This window comes from Geotrypetes seraphini, chromosome 5 (genome assembly GCF_902459505.1).
Source record: "Geotrypetes seraphini chromosome 5, aGeoSer1.1, whole genome shotgun sequence".
Classification (NCBI taxonomy): Eukaryota; Metazoa; Chordata; class Amphibia; order Gymnophiona; family Dermophiidae; genus Geotrypetes; species Geotrypetes seraphini.
The window spans coordinates 54,374,166-54,392,871 of record NC_047088.1 but is presented as its reverse complement, the minus strand read 5'-3'; the positions used below and the strand labels follow the sequence as shown (position 1 = coordinate 54,392,871).

Below are 18,706 nucleotides of genomic sequence, written 5' to 3'. Positions count from 1 at the left end.
CCTCTTTCCAGATTAACTAAAAGTGCTTCTTCTTTACCTCCTATGTCCTGCAATTCTTTTACTTTAATATTATTCTTAACATACTACCTTTATGGTCATTTTATATTTTCACTTTATACTAAACTGCTAAGGAATGTGAACCGTTTTGCTTTTCCCTTGTTAAAAGGTAAAAATATATTGAAACAGGTAGAAAAATTACTACCTTATCAAGCAGCTAAATTAGATAAAAGAATTTATGTTTTGTTAGTAATAGCTTTACAGTCAATGGCAAACATCTATCTATTTATTATCCAGCCCTGTCTTTACAAGTCCATATATATCCCTAGGGAACTGGATTGTAATATAATAGGATATGATTCTACCCCACTCATGTAAGCTTCAAAAGGACACCTCAGCCCCACCACTCCACCGCTTTATCTCAAAATTGCGGGAAGAATTACATGGTGCCTCATCATTGGCTGTCCATTTTAGGTACAGTTGTGATAGTTTTCCACTTAATTGTATTTCATAATTATAAATTAAATAAATATACATCTAATATAATAAAATGGTAGGACGCGCATGCGCACTAAAAAAATCGTGTTCCCTGATCTGTCGCGTTTTTTTTAGTGCCCATGCGCGGGTTGTACGTCACCGATGTTCCTCCTCCACCATGCAACGCAAGCCATGTCCGCCGCCGGCCTCGAGCTACTGGGGGCCAGCGGCGCGAGCTGCCCGGCCGGTGCTGAGGCCCCGCCTCCCGCTTCCGCCCTACACGGCAACGCCAGACCCGGACCTACAAAACGCTGAGGCCTGTCTTCCGACCTACACGGCGCCGCCAGATCCGGCACCACAAAACGGCCCTCACATCCGCGAACATGCTTGCCATGGAAACAGAGGGGATCAGGAACTAAACATAGATTAAAAAAAAAAAAGCAAACAACAGTGCACAACGACAGAGACACACAGACACTCACAGAAGGACAGGGGGCTAAAGAGACAGATTAAAAAAAAATAACATAACACTAAGGAGAAAGAGAGACACAGGTAAGGAGTGCTGCTGGGCAGGGGGGAGCAGGGAAGAGGGTCAGGGGGAGAAAAGGAGTGCTGCTGGACAGACAGAGCAGGGAAGAGGAACAGGGGAGCAGGTAAGAAGTGCTGCTGGACAGGGTGAGCAGGGAATAATGACTGCGGAGCAGGGAAGAAGTGCTGCTGGACAGGGGGAGCAGGGAAGAGGGACAGGGGGAGCAGGTAAGGAGTGCTGCTGGACAGGGGGAGGTAAAAGGAAGGGAAAAGGCCTACTGCTGGACAGGTGGAACAGGCAAGGGGTGATGGTTGACAGCCGAGGAAAGAGAGAGCCAGAAAGCGGTCAAGAGGAGAGAGAGAAAAAGAAAGAAATAAAGACACACACATCTATTCTAGCACCCGTTAATGTAACGGGCTTAAAGACTAGTATAAATATAAAGTGCGTTTGTACTTAGCTTAATCACAGCCAAACCTAGGGAAGCTAAACTAGAACATAGGGCGAGGTCTGCAGCGGTCAAAACGGCAGTCAGGGAGGCCAAACTTCGAGTGGAAGAGACTGGCAAAGAACATGAAGAAAGGGGACAAATCCTTCTTCAGGTATATTAGTGATAGGAAAAAGAACACAGACGGGATAATACGCCTTAGAAAACCAGATGGGAACTGCGCAGAATCAGAGTCCGATAAAGCAGAACTACTGAATGAATACTTCTGCTCGGTCTTCACCTGCGAGGCACCGGGGCACGGTCCGCAGTTGCAGGCAAGACCCAGCGTGGAAGACCCATTTCAGAATTTCGAGTTCACACTTGGCGACGTCTACTGCGAACTGGCTAGACTCAAGGTGACCAAAGCCATGGGACCGGACAATCTACACCCCAGGGTACTCAGTGAGCTGCGTGATGTCCTGGCAGAAGCGCTATCAGGACTCTTCAATCTCTCCCTAAGTTCGGGGAGAGTCCCCATAGACTGGAAAACAGCAGCACAAAAAAGGTTGCAGGGCAGAGGCTGCAAACTACAGACCGGTGAGTCTCACATCAATAGTATGCAAACTCATGGAAACACTAATCAAACGTAAATTAGACGCAATCTTGGATGAGGAGAATCTACGGGATCCCAGTCAACATGGATTCACCAAGGGTAGGTACTGCCAATCCAATCTCATCAGCTTCTTTGACTGTGTAACAAAACAGCTAGACTTGGGAGAATCCGTGGACGTCGTATACCTAGACTTCAGCAAAGCTTTCGATAGTGTCCCGCATCGCAGGCTATTGAGCAAGATGAAATCAATGGGGCTGGGAGAAACACTAACTACATGGATCAATGACTGGCTGAGTGGCAGACTTCAGAGGGTGGTAGTTAACGGTACCCTCTCTAAAACATCGGAGGTGACCAGTGGAGTACCGCAGGGCTCAGTCTTGGGCCCATTCCTTTTCAACATATTCATAGGGGACCTAACTCAGGGGCTTCAAGGTAAGATAACGTTATTCGCTGACAACGCCAAACTATGCAATATAGTGAGAGACGGCAATTCACCCGATAGTATGACACAGGACCTACATTTGTTGGAGCTTTGGTCCTCGACCTGGCAGCTGGGCTTCAACGCTAAGAAATGCAAGATCATACACCTCGGCAGCAGAAATCCGTGCAGAACTTACACCTTGAATGGTGAGACCTTAGCTAGAACTTCAACAGAACGAGACTTGGGAGTGATCATCAGTGCAGACATGAAAACTGCTGATCATGTGGAGAAGGCTTCATCTAAGGCAAGACAGTTGTTAGGTTGCATCCGTAGGAGTTTCGTCAGCCGGAAGCCTGAAGTCATAATGCCATTATACAGAACCATGGTGAGACCTCATTTGGAATACTGTGTGCAATTCTGGAGGCCACACTACCGAAAAGATGTGCTGAGAGTAGAGTCGGTGCAACGGATGGCTACCAGGATGGTCTCGGGGCTCAAGGATCTATAGTACGAGGAAAGGCTGAAAAATTTGCAGCTGTACTCACTCGAGGAACGAAGGGAGAGAGGAGACATGATCGAGACATTTAAGTATATTACCGGCCGTATCGAGATGGAAGAAGAGATTCTCTTTCTCAAAGGACCCTCAGCCACAAGAGAGCATCCGCTCAAACTCAGGGGCGGGAAATTTCATGGCGACACCAGGAAATATTTCTTCACCGAGAGAGTGGTTGATCCTTGGAACGAGCTCCCGGTGCAGGTGATCGAGGCAAACAGCGTGCAAGAATTTAAGAGCAAATGGGATGCCCATGTGGGATCCCTTAGAGGGTTAAGCCAAGGGAACCTGTCACCAGGAGTGGGATCCCTAGGATAGTAGACTTGGGGGTGGGTCAGTAGAGTGGGCAGACCTGATGGGCTATGGCCCTTATCTGCCGTCATCTTCTATGTTTCTATGTTTCTATGATATGTTTCGCACAACAAGTGCTGTCTCAAGGGTCTCTCAAGTTCGCTGCCGTCATCCGACTCCAAGTAAGGTATATGGGAAAGATTGTTGTTATTAATAGCAGCAGCTACTTATAGACGCCAGATCAAAAACTGTTTGTTCATGAAATGCCTACTGGATAACTCTTAAGATACTGGCTGGGTATTACTGTATTTTTCACTCCATTAGACACACTTTTTCCCCCCGAAAGTGGGTGGAAATTAGGGTGCGTCTTATGGAGTGAATACCCAAAGCGCCCCCACCCATTACTTTATTTGAATGTAGCACCCTCCTTCCCTGAGAGCGGCGCACAAGGCTGGCTGGCTGATTCCTGCCCCTTCCTCCGAGAACTGCTAGCTGCCTCCTCTTCCGTTCTCTCGCATAGCGGCACACCAGCTTGCCTGCCTGGTCCCGCACCGCTCCCTCCGAGAACTGCCGGCTGCCTCCTCTTCTGTTCGCTCACGTAGTGGCACACCAGCTTGCCTGCCTGGTCCCGCGCCGCTTCCTCTGAGAACTGCTGACTGCCTCCTCTTCCGTTCTCTCGCGTAGCGGCGTACCAGGTTGCCTGCATAGTCTCACGCCGCTACGCGAGAGAATGGAAGAGGAGGCAGCCGGCAGTTCTCGGAGGAAGCGGTGGGAACCAGGCAGCTAGCCTTGTGCGTCGCTCTCAGCAAGGCGCCGCGTCAAGAAGTTAAAAAAAAAAAAAAAAAGGTACACGTGGGGAGCAGCAGGGAGGAGGAAGAGGACCAGGGCTTGCCTGTTACCTGCCTGGGGGGTGAGGAGGAAGAGGCCAGGGCCTGCCTGCTGCCTGTTTAGGGGGTAGGGAGGGAGGAGGAAGAGGGCCAGGGCCTGCCTGTCACCTGCTTGGGGGGTAGGGAGGGAGGAGGGAGAGGCTGGGGCCTGCCTGCCCTGCCGAATTAAAAATAGGGAGGGAGGAAGGAGAGGCCGGGGCTTTCCTGCTGCCTGTCTGGGGGGGAGGCCTGCCTGCCTGCCTGCCTACCTACCTGCCGTCCCTACCTGCCTTTTTGCCCTGTCCCTGCTTGCCCTTTCCCTACCTGCCTTCCAGCCACTAGGCCTGTCCTGTCCCCTTTCTCTGCCTGGCCTGTCCCTGCCTACCACAAGACCACCAGAGGGAGGACAGAGTACAGAGCCTGGCAGGGAGGGGGGATAGGGTGCAGAGCTTGGCAAGGAGTGTGGGGTTGGGTGCAGAACCTGCCAGGGAGAATTTGGTTCAGAATGTTTTTTCTTGTTTAAATCTAGGGTGCGCCTTATGGTCAGGTGCATCTAATGGAGCAAAAAATACGGTATTTATTTTGGTTGACATATTGTACTATTTATTGTACTTTCTGGTTTTCTGACCAATTTTTATCTTTTGTTACCTGCGTTGAACTGCAAGATATAGTGCAGAACATAAATTATGTTATAAATAGTATAGCCTACAATTCAAAGCACACATTTATTATACACATTTTTTTCAGATATGGAATGTAAACAAATCTTAGTAAATCAGGCCCAAAACATTTGCAGCTTTTAAAAAGTTAAAAATAAACAAAACACAATTCAGCACCCCATAGACTGTAGTCATATATTAGCCCTATATTGTGAATTGCTTCTCTGCAAGAAATCATATGCAATTTAATATCATTTAATACAAATAAAGAACATAATACAATTCTCACCTTTTCTTGCTAAAAGCAGACCAGTTAACCCAGACATAGTAATCATAGTTACTTTTGGGAGGAATTCTGGAGGTGGATGCTTTAGGTATACAAATATATCTAAAGAAGATTGAGACAGTAATGGCAATAATTAGCTGAACAATATTTCAACCACTTATTTTTCTGTGAAAAAAGATGAGGGTATACTCATTCCAAATAGAAGCCCTACACAAGGCAGGTGCAAATGGTGCATACTAGCACCACCTAAACTGTAAAAGGTATCAAAATAATGGCAGAAAAGGAAGACACGTAGGCCATATTCTATATATGGTGCCCCTCTCCAAAAAAATCAACACCAACTAGGACAGTGTAGAGGAGTAGCCTGGGGTTAGAGCTGATGCCTCAGCACACTGAGATTGTGGGTTCAAACCCAGTGCCACTCATTGTGACCCTGGGCAAGTCACTTAACCCTCCATTGCCCTAGTTACCTTAGTTAGATTCTGAGCCTGCCAGGACAGATAGGGAAAATACTTAAGAGTATCTAATTAGATTGTGAACCACTCAGATGGCTGCATAGAAGCAAATTAACTCAAATGGCACTTAGCGCAATTCTATAAAAGGTATGTGCACCTTACAGAATTACGCCAAGCACCAGTGCATTTCATAACTTTCAGGCACACCCATTTAAGTCAAGGAAAACCAAACCTAAATACCTGCACCTAGCTTGTGCGCACATTGGACATATCCTATAACAGTGCACAAATTTTAGGAATGCTCACGATCCGCTCATGCTACTCCCATGGCCACGCCCCCTTTTCAGATTTGCACACTAGAATTGATGCGCAGCACTTTATACGAAGGTCATTTCATTAAAAATGCACACTATTTTTAAAAATTTACGTTTTATTTTTTTTCAAGTATTTCTTTACAGTCCTTCAATATAGGTAGTCTCCCTGCTTTGCAATGACCGAGTCCCAAAGTCCAGGAAGCTTCATTATTCCATCCAAGACACCATTTTTGTACAGTTGAAAGGCGGAAGAAAGCTCGTCTAGAGATGCAAAACGATAGGTTTGTTTCAACTTTGGTAAAATGTCGAAGTCTGGTGGACTCATGCCTGGACTGTAGGGAGCATGAGGTTAACACCTCCCAGCTGTATTCGTGTATTTTCAATGATGACATTTCCTATGTGCGGGTAAGCGATGTCACGAAGAATGAGTGGCTCAGCCAAGAGCAACTGAGGTCGGGTTTGGGGTATTTTTCTGCACATTTTTTGCAAAAATCATGATAATACACTGCTGTGACACTTCTTCCACATGGAACTTTGTCTGTCATAATGATGATGCCTTCATGATCATAAGCAAAAATCATCATTTGTTTGACTTTTGATTGAGCTTGTCGAAATTTTTTTGATGGAGCTCTCCACTTGTTGGACTGTGATTTCAGCTCAGGCTGGGATGTGTTACCTCATGCTCCCTACAGTCCAGACATGAGTCCATCAGACTTGACCTTTTTCCAAAGTTGAAACAACATATGCGTGGACATCATTTTGTATCTCTGGAAGAGCTTTCTTCCGCCATTACCCGAGCCCCCGAAAAGGAACTGGAGAGTCCATATCATGCAACTGGGGCAACCACCGCTGCAGCAGAGCATACTGCCGCGGGCGCATGTGAGCTCAGGCCCACCGAACCACATCCAGGGAAGCTGCCATTGACCCCAAGACCTGGAGAAACTCCTGTGCCCGAGGATACTGGGAAGCCATCAGAAGATGAATCTGTGACTGCAACTTTACCACTCGGGCCTCTAGCAGGATGACCTTCCCCAAGCTGGTGTTGAAGAGAACCCCGAGGTACTCCAGGCACTAACGGAGCCAACCAGCTCTTGGACAGGTTGACTATCCATCCCAGTGACTGCAGAAACTCCACAACCTGAGTCGTAACTTGGGAACTCTCCTGAAAGGACTTTTCTACAAGCAACCAGTCGTCCAGATAGGAGTGAACCAGAATGTCCTCTTTGCGCCAGGCTGCTGCCACGACCACCATAATCTTGGTGAATGTCCGTGGAGCCGTAGCCAGACCAAAAGGGAGGGCACAAAACTGATAGGGCCGGCCCAAGATCACAAAGTGAAAGAACCGCTGATTGGAGGCGCGAATTGGAACATGCAAGTCAGCCTCCATCAGATCGAGAGAGGTCAGGAATTGCCACGGCTGAACCGTCAGAATGACAGATCTCAGGGTCTCCATGCGAAAAGACGGAACACGGAGAGCCCTGTTGACCCCTTTCAAATCCAAAATGGACCAAAAAGTACCCTCTTTCTTGGGCTTCATGAACTAAATAGAATACCGGCCGGTGCAAAACTCCTGAGGTCACACTTTGCGATCAAGCAGCCGTTGAAGCATCTGGCAAAAGGCCCGCTTCTTCCATGCTGCCTGGCAAGGAGAAGCAAGAAAGTGATCTAGCAAGGCACAGGAAATCTCCAGAGCATAACCGTCCCGAATCACCTCCAGGCCCACTGATCCATTGTGATCTCAGCCCACCCCTAATAATAATCCCGGAACCGAGCACCCACCGACACTAGGGGAGGAGCCGGCAAGGAGTCATTGGGCGAGGCGGGCAGTGGGGGAACCGGTGGAGGGATCATGTCCCCCCCTTTCCCGATGGACCCCCCTCCCACAAAAGGACTGCATGCGCTGAAACGGCCTTGGGGAGACCCAGCGGCAGGAAAGGAAGCTGCCCCTTGACCAGGGTAGTATCTGCGGAAATCAAGCAAATGCCCCTGAGCAATGCCACCCCGCGCAGGCGGGTGGGTATGGTCTTCAGGAAGACGAGGCACTTTAGAGTTCGTTAAGGTTTGAACCAACTTATCCAAATCCTCGCCAAACAAAAAGGACCCTGAAAGGAAATTTTGTCAGCTTAGCCTAAGATGCCAGATCCACTGACCAAGCCTGGAGCCACAGGGTTAGATGAGCGGCCACCCCAACAGCCATGGACTTGGCCAACACCCGCAACAGATCATACATGGCATCTGAAAAATAAGAAGCACCCATCTCAATTTTGGCTTCTTCCTGTTCCACCAAGGACCAGTCAGACTCATGGTCAAAGACATGCTCAGCCCACCGAAAACAAGCTCAAGCTACCTGACCGCTCACATTGCCACCTGGATTGCTAGGGCAGTGACATCAGAGACTTCAACCTACACTCCTCCGAGTCCCTCGGAGCTGAGCCACTCTCAACCTGCACCTTATGCCGTTTTGAGATGACCACAACCACCACCAGCGACTTCAAGGTATTTTTATCTCCCTCTGGAATGGGATACAGGCGAGCCATAGAGTATGTAAAATGAAAGGACGACTCTGGTGCCTTCAACTGCGTAAGCACAATATCCCGAATATCCTGATGCATAGGAAAAGAGCGTGAGGCTGAGCGGATCCCCGGAAGGAAGGGGTCCACCACACACGGGGCCTTTTAGCATCTTCCTTGAAGCACAACACAGAGGAAACCTGAAGAATAAGCTTCTGGAGCTCTTCCCGCTGAAAGATGCGCACCACTGACGCATCCTCGCCAGCTGGCGGAACCAAAAAACCTCTGCCAGAAGCATCCAAAAAAATCATCATCCCAAGAGAGCCTCAACCACTTGGTTGAAAGAGGAAGAGACGGGGACAAAACCGGCACTGAGGGGGGGGGGTCCAAACTGGAGTGGATACAGTGGGATCCCCCCCAGACCCCTAGGGTGGAAGCAGGACCCCCCTGGCCGCCTGAAGATAAGCCTTGTACAAGGCTAAAACAAAATCAGGGCAAAAAAACCCTGGCGGCCCAATAGGACTCACTGCCAAAGAAAGACCCAGCAGAAACTTGCCACTGTCTCTCCCAACAGGGGGAGGTCACCTGAGGCTGTAGACAAAATGGAGGCGCTTCTCGCCAAAATCGTAGCAAAGCCTGCCAAGAAAAACATCCCCGAGGCCTGTAGTGGCTGAGAAGCCTGAACCACCCCAGCCCCTAAAGCAGGCAAGCTGGCAGCAGCAGTAAGGGAGTCCCCAGCAGCATCAGCAGTAAGGGAAACCTTATTTCCCTGACCGTCGGCAGCTGGGGGAATCCCTATGTGGGTGGCGAAGGAAGCCCAGGCTTCTCCGCTGTCAGCTGCTAGCGTGCAAGGCACTCGCGAAGGGGATCCCTGGATGCCAGCACCCAAAGCCGACGAGAATTCCCCTTTGCGGTAGCTGGCAGAACCCAAGCACAGGCTGGCTGCATCGATTTCACATCTGGAGCACAATGAACACTTTTTCCCTTTAAAAGTGCTCATTGCGCAATACGTGATCTAGCTAAAAGAAAAGTGCTGGTTAACAATAAAAAAATCAATTACAATTACAGATAATTGAAGGCTCTCTTCATACCAGCACTGCCTCAGAATTTTTTTTCCCTATCAGAATAGACTCCACTGGCTCTCTAAGCCATATGCCTTGCCGGTATTGGCAAGGCTTACAGGTGAGGCACCTCTAGAAAAATTTGGGGGAGGTAGAGGAAATGGGGGGGAGGTTCTCAACTCGTGACCCATCGAGTGTGACACCCCTGAGGTCAGAGGGTCCCCCCTAAGCTCAGTCCGGCACCAGACAGGGATAAGAAGGCCACTAAACAACTTCCAATAGGCCTACACTAACCAAGGGAAGACTGGCAATAGCTTACCACACCTGCTGAGACTGAGAACAGGAGTGTGTGGCGCAGTGGTTGGATCTACAGCCTCAGCACCCTGGGGTTGTGGGTTCAAACCCCGCGCTGTTCCTTGTGACCCTGGGCAAGTCACTCAGTCCTCCGTAGCCCCAGGTACGTTAAATAGATTGTGAGCCCACTGGGACAGATAGGGAAAAATGCTTGAGTACCTGATTGTAAAAACCACTTAGATAACCTTGATAGGCGGTATATAAAATTCTAATATCTCACTGGTTATGTTAAGGAGAAGCACAGCTACTTGTATGACAGTCAAAAGGTTTGGCCTCAGTCTCCACCTGCTGGTCATGGTGAGCTATTACCCTTCAGTGAACTGCACCGGTCTTGAGAGGTGCTAAAGAAAAGATCGTTTAAAATCCAAGATGGCCGCTGCCAGGAAAAGTGTCAAACACCGCCCCTTGGAGACCTCCTTGATGGACAAAAATCACAAGGAAAGATTTTAGAAGATACTCCCCCCCACCTGATTTTCCCCATAGGTTAAAATTGTCTTACTCACTGTGCCTGCCTACTTAGAAGTCAGCATAGGAACTCAGCTGGAAAAAAATGGAGACAAGATCTGTCTCAGAGATTCCCTGGATGAATATGTTTTTTGGGCTGCCAGTCGGACCGAGGCCAGACTGAACCTCAACCCTCGGAAAACCTCATTGCGAAAGGGTAGAGGACCATGCAGTTGGTCCACTATTAATCTCAACCAAGCCGAGATGAAGCCCAAACAGCCTGTACTCAAGCTCCTGGCTAAAATCATGAATGTGAGCAGCTATGGAGGGGGACGGCCCCTGAGCTATAAAAAAATGCCCATAGGCTGGCTAGCTAGGTATCCCTGCGGGGCTGATCTTGCTAGCAGCAGACTTTGGCAGTGCAAACCTGGGTATTCTCCCAGGCAGAGGTCCTGACAAGTGGAAACCTCTGGCCACCAAGCCTCCAAACAAATACAGTACTGAGAAAAAATACCCCAAAATAATAAAACCACAGACCCCCCCGAAGTTTTGGCATTGGCGAAACCAGTTACATCAGTTGGCCATCTGGGAGGCGAGAGATGCTAGAAGGCCTGAGAAGCGAAAGTTGATGTTTATGAATATATGGGAGCCTTACTTATAAACCTTGCATCCTAAGGGCCGCAGTGCGGTCTTAAGATGGGTGTTCTAGAGTGTATTGATGTGTCATAGTAAAGTGAATTAGAGAATACCATTGGGGGGAGGGGAGGTTATGGGTGGGGAGGAGGGGTATTTATGCTTCTTATTTTATATTATTTTGATGCATTGTTGTTGCATTATGCACAATGTGATGCTCTTATGTTGTTTTTGATATTGTTTGCATCAATAAAAATTGTTTGAATCTAAATAATAAAACCACAGAGCAGATCAGAAACACTTCTGAGCAACTTGCTTTCAGAAAACAAACTGAGGTGGCAGGAGCAACTTGAGGGTTCTGATACAAATTGCACTAGAAATCAGCCTTGTTTTTAGACCAAAATTTTCATAAATACATCTGGTGAATATTATTTTAGGATATCCAGAAACCAGACCTCTTGATAGCCCTCAAGAAATAGCATCAAGAATCCATAAACTAGATCAGCTTTTTTAAGCCAGTCCTTGAAGCTTATTTAATCAGCCTGGTTAGCTACAATTAATGTGTATAAGACACCATTGGCATAAACTAGGTTTCTGACATATGCAATATATATTGCATACATATTCAATATGGTAGTCAAACAGCATTTCAGCCTAATCAAAATTTTGAATCAGCCAAGGTGACATGTTTGCTTAAGCCTAAATCTAGTTTTCTATATTGTCACTGGATCTTCAGAGAAAATTAAATGTTTAATTAAAGTATTTTGAAACCCAAACCAGTGAGAATGGTTGAGAGGGTCTACAAAAGGTAACTTTTTAATATTTATTTAGGCAAGAGGAATATGATAGGATGCGTTGTAATCTGTCCCTCAAGACAAATACCCTACCTTTTCCAAACTGGACTGTATTCCTTACTCCATCTTTAACAGAGAAAAAAACATTCTAAATAAAGAAAAAACATTAATCAGAAATGACAATGATAGAAAACAATTAATCATGAACTTGCTAGCTATTTACCTTTAATTCACTACACTAAAATATAAAACATATTCCTAGTTACAAATCACACAGACATGTTTACAATAATTTTGTATGAAAAAAAATAGTTTAAAGCTGATTTATTTACCACATACAAACTCTGAAGTATTATAGAAACAACTCATTTAGCACACCAAAATATAGGTCACTGTGGTAAAAGCTCAGACGCTCTTAGAATTCCTATGAGCATTGGAGCTAATACTGCCACAGCTGGTGATAAAAAGCCTAACACGGCTTCATAAAAGGGGGCCATAGTTAAGGAATAAGCAGACAACCAAATAAAATAGAAAGTATTCATAAGCAATTTTAGATCTAGCTTCATATTCCTAAATATTGATAATTTTCCTGATTTTCATACCTTAAAACCAAGTAAATCAGTACAACAGATTCAAAGTATACAGCATCCATTTATTAAATCACTAGTTTTTAAACCCGTTACATTAACGGGTGCTAGAATAGATATGTCTGTGTTTCTTTATCTCTCTCTCCTTGGCCACTGTCTGTGTCCTTCAGTCTCCCCCCCCCCCCCCGAGCAAAGCTGTCTAACCCCAAAGCAGCCCCCTTTCCCTCTCCCTAACTGTCTCTCCATGGCCCTCTTCTGTCTTCCCCCCCAGAGCATAGCTGTTTGCCCTAAGCACACCCCTCTCCCCATAGCAGCCCCCTTTCCCTCTCCCTGTCTCTCCATGGCCCCTTCTGTCTTCCCCCTAGAGCAAAGCTGTCTGTTCCCAACACACCTCTCACCCAAAGCAGCCCCCTTTCCCTCTCCCTATCTCTCCATGGCCCCTTCTGTCTCCCCCAGCACACCCCTTCCCCAAAGCAGCCCCCTTTCCCTCTCTCTGTCTCTCCATAGCCCCTTCAGTCTTCCCCCCAGAGCAAAACTGTCTGTCCCCAGCACACCCCTTCCCCAAAGCAGCCCCCTTTCCCTCTCCCTATCTCTCCATAGCCCCTTCAGTCTTCCCCCCAGAGCAAAACTGTCTGTCCCCAGCACACCTCCCCCCCAAAGCAGCCCCTTTCCCTCTCTCTCTGGCCCCCTGTATTGATCCCCCTGCTTACCCTCCCTCCATCCCGGCATCTTCTGGCCTGCTCCTCTTCAAAGCAGACCGTGATCGTAGTGGCCGGCCCCAGCGAACCTCGCAGGCCGCTCCCCAACCCGGAAGCACGCTCCCCCCCGAAGCGATCCCGTGCGTCAGAGGGAACGTGCCACCGAGGCCGGAAAGCGGCCTGCGAGGCCCGCCAAAGCCAGCCACGATCGCAGGCTGCCCCGAAGAGGAGGATCAGTGGCAGCAGCAGCAGCGTTGAGCGAGGGCGGGAGGTGTGTTCGAGCTTGCTTCGGGTTGGTGAGGTGGGGGCAGGAGATGTGTTCGAGCTTGCTTCGGGTTGGTGAGTGAGGGCGGGAGGAGGGGAGTGGCCAGAGTGATCCCTGGCTGGGTTCTAAAATGGAACATGGCCACGAATCACACCACAGCGGCAGGGATCACGCTTTTTTAAAAGCGCATGCGCTGCTAATGTTTTATTATATAGGATGTTAGGTGTCTAAAACCAGTGTTAATGTGTATTAACTTATTTAGGCTCAAAAAAAGTTAGTTACCAAAATAAACACAAAACAAAAATTCATATTAAGGGACAAGGAAGGGTTACCGTATATACTTGAATATAAACTGAGATTTTGGGGCCAAAAAAATAGTGGCCCAAAAATGGATGTCTCAGTTTATATTTGAGTCTACACTTGAGCACTTCTCTTAACTACAAAAAAATCAAAATTTAAACCTGCCAGGGGTCTGGCTATGGGGAATGGAGTCATGGGTCCGGTCCAAAATGTGAGGCAGGCAGCTGATTCCTCCCACCGGCGACTGCAGCGGCCGTCCATGCTGTTTGACAGCCACCGGGAGGAGTAAAGAGTCAGCGATGCATCAGGATTGCAATGAGCCCTGCCTTCGGTCCCGGTCCTGCTAAACCAACTGGCAATGAAGAAGCCAGATGCTGCAGGGGCCTTCTCTCTTGTCAAGTCACTATAGGCTCTGCCAGTCTCAATTCTGCCCCAAAGTCATGCACCTGGGAAGCCAGAATCCATGCAAGATCTACACCCTAAATGGCGAGATCCTGACAAGAACTGTAGCAGAAAGAGACTTGGGAGTGATTGTCAGGGAAGACATGAAGTCGGCAAACCAAGTGGAGCAAGCTTCATCCAAAGCAAGGCAAATCATAGGTTGCATACGCAGGAGTTTCATCAGCCGTAAACCTGAAGTCATTATGCCACTATATAGATCCATGGTGAGACCGCACCTGGAGTACTGTGTGCAATTCTGGAGGCCGCATTACCGCAAGGATGTGCTGAGACTGGAGTCGGTCCAGAGAATGGCCACCAGGATGGTCTCGGGACTCAGGGAGCTCCCGTACGAGGAGCGGTTGGGGAATTTGCAGCTCTACTCACTCGAGGAGCGTCGAGAGAGGGGAGACATGATCGAGACATTCAAATATCTCACGGGCCGCATCAAGGTGGAAGAAGACATCTTCTTCTTCAAGGGTCCCGCGGCAACAAGGGGGCATTCGTGGAAAATCAAGGGCGGGAAACTGCACAGTGACACTAGGAAGTTCTTCTTCACTGAAAGGGTGGTTGATCGCTGGAATAGTCTTCCACTTCGGGTTATTGAGGCCACCAGTGTGGCGGATTTTAAGGCCAGATGGGATAGACATGTGGGATCTATCCGCAAAGATAGATAGTGAGGATCACTGGGGTGGGCAGACTTGATGGGCCTTGGCCCTTATCTGCCGTCTATTTCTATGTTTCTATGTTTCTATACCCCTCTGGTTATTTCCTGATTTTTAGCATAGCCTTTCTGCACTAGGGCTGTGCGCTCAAGAGCCATGCCATAAGACCAAAACATTCTGGATTCTAAGGGAACTGGACCCTGAGACAAGAGATCTGTGTGTACCGGTAGCCTGAGACCTTCATCTCTTTGCAGGTGCACCAACTCCATGTACCAAGGTCAACGTGGCCAGTCTGGAGTCACTAGGATCACCCATCCAGAATAGTTGGCTATCTGACAGATAACCCGGCCTATCATGGACCATGGGGGGAAACACGTGCAGCAGACCTTGCACTGGCCAAGGTTGTACCAGGGCATCTTAAGCCACTGCTTCCTGGCTTGGGCCTTCTGCTGAAAAAGAGCCACTTTCTTGTTGTCTGCCGACGCCATCAGATGCCCTCAGCATCGCACTATGCAGTCGAATGCTTTCTGGGACAGTGACCACATCCTTGGGTCTAAGGTTTTCCTGCTGAGATACTTGGCTTACACACTATCTGCCCCCATACATGGATATTTCTGCTGTTTGACCCTACTAGCATAAAAAATTCAGTGAAGACTGAGCACTCAAATGAGCTTGTGTTGCACTCAAATTAGCTTGTGTTGAGCTACTGTAAAAATAGTGCATGCGGAGGAGAAAAAGGGAAAGCTATGACCATTAGGGCAGATGAAGGAAAAATGAGTATGTAGGGGTGGAGCTACTGAAGGAAGGAGTCCCTGTAAATGCTTAGCAAGCCAAAAGTTTACTATTGCTAGGGGAGAACACCGACACACAGAATTAATCTGAGGACTTCAACAAGTGTGTCTGCATCTCTCGCTTGTTTCCAGATAAACATTTTTACTTTGCAAATAGTTTAGAGTTTTCGCCACCAGAGGTCACTACTATGCAATATTAAAATTACTATGTTGGAAACTATGTATAGAATGTGATTTATTTGAAATCAGCTTTGCTAGGAATAAAAATAGAAAAGCAGTCACTGTTCCCTCCAAGCTGAGCAGCAGTCCTCCAACTGCATTGCTACCAGTAGGAGATGGTGCTTCAATATTGTATTTTCAGAAACCTGAAATGCTCAGCTAGACAGGCAAATTCTTTGAAGTCCTGCAGAGCTCATCCCTCACTGTTAAAAATGTAATAGAACCCTTCACTTGTGGACTGTAGGTAGAAGACTCCTGCTCAGCTTAGAGGGAACAGTGCAACATGCAGACCTTCTTTAAGACTAGGTTAACAGTGCTGGCTGACCACAAGCCAAACAACTTGGGCTGAAGAGCACTTCAAGTAATGGAAGATTAGGTTTTTAGCTTCGATAATCTTCTTTCTGTTAGTCCCTGTAGGATTCCATATGCTAGGTCAGGGGTAGGGAACTCCGGTCCTCGAGAGCCGTATTCCAGTCAGGTTTTCAGGATTTCCCCAATGAATATGCATGAGATCTATTTGCATGCACTGCTTTCAATGCATATTCATTGGAGAAATCCTGAAAACCCGACTGGAATATGGCTCTTGAGGACCGGAGTTCCCTACCCTGTGCTAGGTGTTCAATCCCAACCCGCAATCTGGGAGTTGCAGAAATCAACACTTTTCTGAGCACATGTTCCTCCCCCTTAGACTAAGAGCAAGAGCCATATCAAGAAAAGTGTTGGATTTCTGCAACTCCAGGATTGTGGGTTGGGATTGAACACTTAGCATATAGAATCTCGAAGGGACATAACAGAAGAGCTACTATCTTCCCCTTGGAGCCCTAACCTCCATCATCTGCTGCTGGCCATTTTTTACTGCAGGATTCATCACCCATAGTAGAGGCTGGGAGAGCAGGAAGTGCCATTTGCACCAGAAAGTTGAACATTGTACATAAGACAGAACGGAAGAAGAACCATGGGTCCATTTGAACACTGCAGGAAAATATTAAAGAACTTAATATGTATGTCATGGGAAACTGTAGGTGCTGGAAAGAAGGTGGTTAAAGAAGGGAAGCCAGAAGGCAAGGGTTTAGGTAAGGGGACCTTGCTGTGCTGCAATGCTGTGGGCTCAAAAATCCTTTATACTACCACTCAATACTGTTTGTTCAGAAGACCTGAAAAATGTACTTGTATTAGGAAGCCATTTATATTGGTTGACAAGCAGTCTGTACTGGACTTGAGAAACCACGCATTTAATATTAACATTTTGTTGACTAAAACTGATCACTATTTGTTTTACTTCACAAGTTATTGTTATTGTTTGGTGATGCTTTATCAGCTTAAATTTGTATTTTAGCTAAAGTATGTTTTTATGATTTTGTACACCGCCTAGAAGGTTGATTGGGCGGTATAAGAAATTTTAAATAAACTTAAAGCTTGTATGGAAATTTCATCTTTATGTTTGCACTAAAAACAAAATAAAGCAACAGACCTCGCACCATTCCACATAAGGATATACTGTATTTCGTATCACTGACATCCCCAACTGCAGATGACCAGGCTCTTCTTCAACATATTTAGAATGTTGCAGAGGTACAGAATAAATAGACAGCTGAAAAACAGTTACATGTTAGAGTCATGAGAGAAAACTTCAGTATTAAATCACTATTTATTTTATTTTAAAATTTTCTTTTCCGTTTATAACTAAACAGTTCACAGAGTTACACATTAAACATTCTTTATATAAGTATAATTTCTTGATAAAGAAATCAGTATGAGAAAAATGCATAGAAACAGCATTGAACTTGATTCAAAAAGGCATAAAAAGTTCAAAGGCATGAAAAATAGCATATTTAATCATTTCAGCCAGTTGCAAGCTATCTTACCTGACTTGGTCTTAACAGCAGACTTTCTTCTGGTTCTCTCTGTCGTACAGCATATAAAGCAAAAGATGTCAGAGCCAAGCCAGTAGGCACAGCTGCCAGTTTTAATAACTAAATTCAGGGAGATAAAAAAAAAAAAATCAGTTTTATTAAGGAATTTTCACATCTTCATGTCATCCATGCCAGCAGATCCTGTCAGTGCATAAGCTGTTGCTTATGGACTGACAATCCCAACACTGATCATCAGGACCATCAAATAGATCTGAGTTTCCAGGTAATTAAAATACTGTATATAAATCAATTTTTTGTTTTTTTATTTATTTTACCAATTGCCTGTACATAGCTCACAAATCAATGTAGATGTTGTTGTAACATGCAAAAATGAATAAAGAATTTAAAACGAAAAAAAAAAATGTAGATACTCTGAAAAATAAAACCTGCCTCACAATCTCAAGGACCAAATCTGGACAACAAAGATCTATAGAGGTCCCAGTCTTCTTCCTTTGCCTTCTGAAGCATAAAATTAGTGGTCAGGGACTGATGCAAAAAAAAAAAAAAATAATAATCAAGAAAAAAGGGAACAAAAAGCCCTCATCCTGGTTGTTCTCCTTCTTTACCTACATACGATCCCACTTTTTATTCAAAGGAAAACTATGGTATAATTTTCTTTACTTTTAACAAGAGCCACTACTGTACTACATTTAACTGAATTATTTTTGACCATGTCAAATTTTGTTGTAATCCTTTGGTAGCCAAGACTTAGGGCTCCTTTTACTAAGGTGCCCTAGCGTTTTTAGCGCACGCACAAGATTAGTGCGTGCTATACGAAAAAATTACCGCCTGCTTAAAAGGAGGCAGTAACGGCTAGCGCGCGGGGCAATTTAGTGCACGCTATTCCGCACGTTAAGGCCCTAACGCATCTTTGTAAAAGGAGCCCTTACTTATATTATAAGCAAATAGGTAAAATTATTTGTATTAATTTCATTTCCTTGACTCCTGCTAGACCAGTCCAAATAGGATGGTGTCCCTTCTCAACCAGAAGATGGAAGAAGAGAAACCAACTATTTAAATGGCATCAATAGTATAAGGGATGGTGCACGCTGGAATTTATATGCTACGGCCAAAAGCAGAAACTTAGAAATACCAAACTATTGGAAACCATTGCAATGGCCACGGACCAGTACTGAATCACTAACAAAC

General features: G+C 46.3%; 1 protein-coding gene across 2 annotated transcripts in view; it reads right to left on the bottom strand.

Moving 5' to 3' along the window:
• APOOL (apolipoprotein O like) overlaps positions 1–18,706 on the bottom strand; it is a 62,020-nt gene that overhangs the window by 25,603 nt on the left and 17,711 nt on the right. For both annotated transcript variants that reach the window (XM_033946477.1, XM_033946478.1), the window contains exons 2-5: positions 17,510–17,617; positions 17,116–17,235; positions 11,775–11,829; positions 5,120–5,218 (exon numbers count right to left, since the gene is read on the bottom strand). In XM_033946477.1, the coding sequence (XP_033802368.1) occupies positions 5,120–5,218; positions 11,775–11,829; positions 17,116–17,235; positions 17,510–17,617 (382 nt within the window). The remainder of the gene's footprint in view (positions 1–5,119; positions 5,219–11,774; positions 11,830–17,115; positions 17,236–17,509; positions 17,618–18,706) is intronic.